The 6,416-nt window shown below is 47.4% G+C and overlaps 1 protein-coding gene across 1 annotated transcript; it reads left to right on the top strand.

Moving 5' to 3' along the window:
- Window positions 1–2,063: 2,063 nt before the first annotated feature.
- Window positions 2,064–5,308, top strand: LOC113814745 (innexin inx2-like; the record flags this gene model as incomplete). Its single annotated transcript, XM_070136125.1, is given in 2 exon segments — window positions 2,064–2,211; window positions 4,869–5,308. A coding segment is annotated over 1 exon segment (86 nt), but the record flags the coding sequence as incomplete, so codon positions are not given.
- Between the last annotated feature and the right edge of the window lie 1,108 nt (window positions 5,309–6,416).

Consider the following 6,416-nt stretch of genomic DNA (forward strand, 5'->3'; position numbering starts at 1 on the left):
TAATGATAATGATAATCATAGTAATAATGATAATGATAATCATAGTAATAATGATAATGATAATCATAGTAATAATGATAATGATAATCATAGTAATAATGATAATGATAATCATAGTAATAATGATAATGATAATCATAGTAATAATGATAATGATAATCATAGTAATAATGATAATCATAATGATAATAATATCAATAATAATAATAATGGTAATAGTAATGCTAACAATAATAATGATAATGATCATGATACTATAATAATAATACCAATTATAATACTTCCAGCAACAATAAATAGTATTACAGTAATAAACATCACCCTCACACAATCTCGTCCAAAGCTTCAACATACGGGTTGTGAACATGCTATGGGCCGGGGGGACGAGGGACGGGGGGAGGTGGGGAGGAGGGTTGCGAAGGGATGGGGGAACGGCGGTTTTGGGGGGGGGGAGGGGGAAGGGGGAAAGGGTTGAAAGGGAATTATATCAACCCAATCGCATCGATCACGGCAGCAATCAGAGGCGAAACGGCAATCAGTCGAGAGTGGAGAGTCGAATAAGTTACATAGCGATTTTGTGTGTTGGTCAATCCCCGAGGAGCCAATTTGGATACGTGTGTGGTTAGTGTTTTTTTGGTGTTTTTACTTCTGTTTATTTATTTATGTGTTTGTGGTTATTGTGTTCGTAGTGTGTTTACATGCTGCAAGATGGGGAAGAACTAGTAGTGCTGATAAAAACGGGATAAGATGATAAAAGAAGTTTTAAAATGACCCTGTTTAAAGTTTTGAACCACCGATGACGTCATCCTGAAGACATTAGTGGGCCGAAAGGTTTTAATCACTGTGCTGACATCCTACACGTTAAAACTCGGTGGCTCCTCGCTGATTAAATAACTACGAAAAAAAGGAAACAGCACAGACGGAAAAATGTGGTTAAGAGAAGAAGCAGACGAGCATCTAGAAATGAGTCATGTGAAATATCTCTCTCTCTCTCTCTCGCCATCTTCGTCGCTGCCTCGTGTCTGTCTCGTACTTCGTCCTTCTCCTCTCTAAATATTTTCTTGTGCGGTACGTCTGATTATTCGTTATTTCCCCTGTTTGGCTCCGGGAAGGAAATGCCTCTTGCTGATGGGTTGAACGTCTCAAAACTATTGTTTTTTTTTTCTTTTTTTCTTTACTCTCAACAGTCTTCAACTGACTGACGTGAAGGGTATTTTGCCGTTAATTGGTCGTAGAGGATATAACCACAAGAAGTAATACCTTCGTGAACCGTTCATACAAATCGTGTAAATAATACCGAATTACACGAGTCTCTCTTCAACCATCAATTCAAATCGAGGAGCAAGACCTTCCGAATTTCAAAAACGTTCTTCAAGTTTATTTTAGCTCAGGAGACCGATCTCAGAGGTGGTTGTTGTCTGGTAAGAAATCTCTCGGAGCTATTTCCTTTTCGCATCCACAGGGCCTGCGTGAAGTTTCGTGGGTTCGTAGACAGCAGACAAGCCTCGTCCTCTGGAATTTATCATTACCGGATACCGTATTTACTACGAGTTAATGAAACGGGCCGTTGCTCTTTCGCTGTTGCTGGGCCTCCTTTCCGCTTCGGCTGTCGGTGAGGCCCTTGTTTTTCGCTTTGATTCGCTAATTCAATCATGAGGAAAGACGCAGCGGAAAGAGATTTGTAAAATAGAAAGAAAATATATAACGCCTGATGAACACTGAACTTTGGCTGGCAAGAGTCGGGGCAATTTCATTCACCTCCCCCTCCCTCTCTGTCCCCTTCCCCCCCTCTCGGTGTACCCGGTCCCTCCCCCTCCTTCCCCACGGGCCCCGTCCCTCCCCCTCCCCAAGCGATGTAGACAGGGTGGTCGCCCTTTCGCGCTCGCTGATTGGTCGCCGCGCTCCTCCCCCAGTGTAGTTCGGAGCGGTTCGCCTCAGTTGCCTGACGCGGGGATATCGAATTTTTGGTTATTTTTCTTCGCTTTTTCACCGCGTTCTTTTAATCCTAGAGTATTTCAGTATAAAGCTTTTTATATAATCTAATGGTTGAGAGAAATATAAAATAGGGAGTAGTTTGGCAATAGGATAAAATAAGAGAGTCCTCCCTCCCAAGCGGAATACCAACGTTGGCAACCGGGCCTAGGAGGAGCGCGTTCCTCCCCCGAGCGAGTCCCGGGCGCACTTCTCGAGGGTGAGCCGAGGTCGAAACAGGTAAGCATTGCGGCGCTGCGACGGATCTTCCTCGAACCCTCCCTTAACCCCCCCTTTATTCCGTCCGTTTTCTTACCCTCCTTTATTTAATCTTGTTCCCTCCATTCGCAATTCCCTTCCCTCTCCCTTTGCTCCTCGCTTTTGGAGGGAAACACGCTTCACTTGTTTCTCGCCGCCCCCCCCCCTTCTTCCTGCCCCTTAAAAAGGAGATTATTCTCTTGTGTTGCGTTGAAATTCCGGCTTTATAAATTGGCAAGAGGAACAAGAAGAGCAAAGTGGTTCGTCGGCTTTTGCAACGAGAGCTCACAGTACCGCCCTGGACTGTGTCGTGTACGTGTGCTTGTGTGTGTCCTTTCTTTGTGCTCGTGTATGGCTACCAAGGGTGAATACAATTTCTTGTAAAATAATAAGAGAAGAAAAGTGTAAATGTGGGAAGCCTTCTCCAACAAGGGCGAGGTTAGCGAACGGGAGGAGGAGGAAGGAGCTAGACAAAGGAAAAGCTCAGCCAACGTTTTTGTGGGAAATGTGCTGAAAGTGCCGCTCTGTATGAATCGATTCCATTTCAAAAAGTTTTTTCGAGCTTTCCATTTTTTGTTCTTGTTTAAGTGGGAATTCCACGGTCCTTCTACACGCGAATCGGCAAGGATTCCAGTTGTGCGATTTGCAGATTTTTTGTTTAAATCTTAAATCGAGGAACTGCTTGCCGGCGAGTTCCATTAACCAGTGGTGTCCCGAATGGCCGTGCAGGTGTGATTAAACTTCAATTAATCTTCTTTGGAAAGTGAAGCCGGCAGTGTCTTGACTCCTTGAGTGTCTCCAAGATCGGAATTTTGAATTAATCGGCTTAAACTTCATAAGTGTTGTGTTATGTGAAGTAGTGACCAGTTATTTTTAAATTCGGTGAATGTGTGAAGACAATGGAGCTGAAGCGGGCTCGCTTTTGAATTAATATTGGAGGAGGAACAGCCGGCTAGAACGACAAGTGCATCCGGGTTCAGTTCGTGCGATTTGGAGACGAATGGAAACGAGTGAACCACCCTTCTTGAATGCAAGTGACCAAGAACAAACGAAAAAGGAAGAAAAAAAGGAAATTTGGATCGTTCACGCACCGTGAGGCAGTGCGCGAGGAAGAGGCCTTGTGAGGGGGTCAAGACACTCCTGTGGGCTAAGGAGCCTCGTTGGGCCTAGGAAGGAGGAGGAGGAGGAGGACGGCTGAGGTTGTGGTCGTGGGCGAGTCCTTGTCTGTGAAGAGGGGGGAGGACGGGGGTGTAGGGGAGGGGCGGGGGGGGGGGGGTTTGGGGTGGAAAAAGGGAGGGAGGGTTGATAGGGGGAGAGGGAGAGGTAGGATGGCAAGAGGGGGTGGAAGGGAGGTAGGATGGCGGAGAGGGGGGTGAAGGGGAGGGATGGATGGCCGCTTTCGGGTCGGTGCTGCCATCTGTCGCCGCTAGGTGGCGGTGGTGTAGGACTTTTTCTGTAGAATTTTGAGGGATTCTAACTTTTGCGAATATCCGTTCCTTATATCTTGGGGATATACATATATATAATTTACTTTGTTAAGACTGTTACTTTTTCTAGTATGAATGTTGGTCTTTTCTTGGGATGAATTAGTGTGCTCTAGACTTGCTTAGGATTTGGCAGGTCATCCTGAGATGGGCTGGCGGGCGGGCGGCCGGGCGAGCGAGCGGGGCCATGTGGGTGGTGGTGGTGGTGCTGGCCCGCTACATCCATCCACTAGCTACCCAACCTTTCTGACGCCTCCCTCCCCCACCCTCCCTCCTCCCCCTCCCTATCCCCGCTGTCCACCCTCCCTTCCTCCCAGCCCATTCTCCCCCCTCCTCCTCCTCACTACCTTCCCCTCCCTCCCTCCTCCTCCTCACTACCTTCCCCTCCCTCCCTCCTCCTCCTCACTACCTTCCCCTCCCTCCTCCTCACTACCCCCCCCCCTTCCACTTCCCTCTAGGTTACTCCCGCCCAAAGCCGCCGCCGCCTCCACCACCGCCTGTTGCTCCTCGTCTCCTGGGGCTTTCTCGCCCCGACACAGACCTTTTGTTGATGTTCCTCATGAATGTGTTTGTTTTGGGGTCTTGTGCGTTTTGTGTTGCAAGGGATGGGACGGGGAATGAATTTCTGGTCACGTTTTCTTTGTACTGTTACGAAGATTCGAGTACTTTTTTTCCTTCGGTCCACATCTTCCCGTCTAGTATTGCCTTTCTCCTTAGTTCGTACTTTTTTCTTAAGCTTTTCTCCCCTCCACTTCTCTCTCTCTCTCTCTCTCTCTCTCTCTCTCTCTCTCTCTCTCTCTCTCTCTCTCTCTCTCTCTCTCTCTCTCTCTCTCTCTCTCTCTCTCTCCTCCAGTCCTTTTATTTACTTCGTTAGACCGTCCTATTTAGCTGTTAAACGGAGTGTCCTCTGCTATCTCTCCCTCCCCCTTGCCTCCTTCATTCTCCTCTCTCGTTCTCTTCTCAATGTCATCCCACACTTCTCGAGAGGTCTTCTCCTCTTTCTCCTTCCTTCAACGGTTCTTTCTTTATCCTCTTTTGGTTGTTCTCTCGATTTTGATATTATTCTTAATTTTCTTTGTTTGCTGCATGTGCTAAGATTTTGGCTTGGTATGTAAAGATAGTGACCTTATCATATCATCTCTTTATCTCTTTCAGGCGTGATGAGGTATCTCTGACGACGGCAAGGAAGTGAGGGAGAGCGTGAGGAGGAGAGAGAAGAGAGAAGAGAAGAGAGAAGTGCGCCGAGGAAGAGCGAGAAGCAACCCCCGCATACGAGAGCGCGAGAGGGAGGAGGAGGACGCCCAGCAGTTGCGGTCAGGGAGGAGCGGCTGCGGCTGCGGGAAGACAAGGCAGCGAGGAGAGGAAGGAGGCGGCGGCGACGGCGGTGGTGTGTGCGTGCGTGCGTGCGAGTGAGCGAGCGCGCGCGCGTCTGCCTGCCCCACCAAGTCCTCTTCGTTTTTTTTCGACGTCCTGCTCTGTCATGAGTCCAGCTCGCTAACGACGTAGCACATGAGTGACGTTGACCAAAGCCTGCGTCAGCTCCTGGCTTCCTACGACTCTGCAGCGGCCAGACCCAAGCAGCCCCAGAACCAAAGGTAAGGCCCAGACGGAGAAGACACCTGAGAGAGAGAGAGAGAGAGAGAGAGAGAGAGAGAGAGAGAGAGAGAGAGAGAGAGAGAGAGAGAGAGAGAGAGAGAGAGAGAGAGAGAGAGAGAGAGAGAGAGAGAGAGAGAGAGAGAGAGAGAGAGAGAGAGAGAGAGAGAGAGAGAGAGAGAGAGAGAGAGAGAGAGAGAGAGAGAGAGAGAGAGAGAATATGTATGTGATAAGGGTCGAGAAGAGGGATACGAGAGATGTGCGTTTGCTTATGAGTCTCTTGTGCAAATGTTCCAGAAAGAGTGAAGAAGAGGCGAGGAAGGTCTTTTTATTTGTATGTACGCGTATATATGAAAGAAAGGGATGGAGAGAGATTTAGGAAGGTATGTCCCGTATACGTGTATAGGGCTAGGAAGAGAAGTACAATAAGGGAGAATAGAGATAATATAAACGGTTCAGTCTCGAAAATCTTTAAGGGAATCCATGTTTTTTAGATTTAAATAACCAACTTGAATCTGAGGAGCTTGTCCTACAAAACAAACCCTAATCCACCATCGAAGTAGACAGGAGATAGAAGGCGAGCAAATGTTTCAAGTGAGCAAGCGAATGCACGAGAGCACATGGGGGCATCTCGTCAGGCAGAGCAGGACCTCGTGCGGGCGTCGCTCTTGCTGCCGAAGGACAAGGCATGTACTGTCCTCCTCCTCGTCCCGGAAGTTGCACAAATCTACATAGATGGTGCAAGGCGAGCTTAAAGAAAGAAGGGACACTTTATAGGAGAGGGAGGCATGGGAGTTCAGGGATATTTTTAGATGGTCTCGTGTGTATTTGTGTTTGTGTGTGTGTATGTATGGATGTTTGTGTGTGTGTATGTATGGATGTTTGTGTGTGTATGTATGGATGTTTGTGTGTGTATGTATGGATGTTTGTGTGTGTATGTATGGATGTTTGTGTGTGTATGTATGGATGTTTGTGTGTATGTATGGATGTTTGTGTGTATGTATGGATGTTTGCGTGTGTATGTATGGATGTTTGCGTGTGTATGTATGGATGTTTGCGTGTGTATGTATGGATGTTTGCGTGTGTATGTATGGATGTTTGCGTGTATAT

This window comes from Penaeus vannamei, chromosome 21 (genome assembly GCF_042767895.1).
Source record: "Penaeus vannamei isolate JL-2024 chromosome 21, ASM4276789v1, whole genome shotgun sequence".
NCBI classification, from domain to species: domain Eukaryota; kingdom Metazoa; phylum Arthropoda; class Malacostraca; order Decapoda; family Penaeidae; genus Penaeus; species Penaeus vannamei.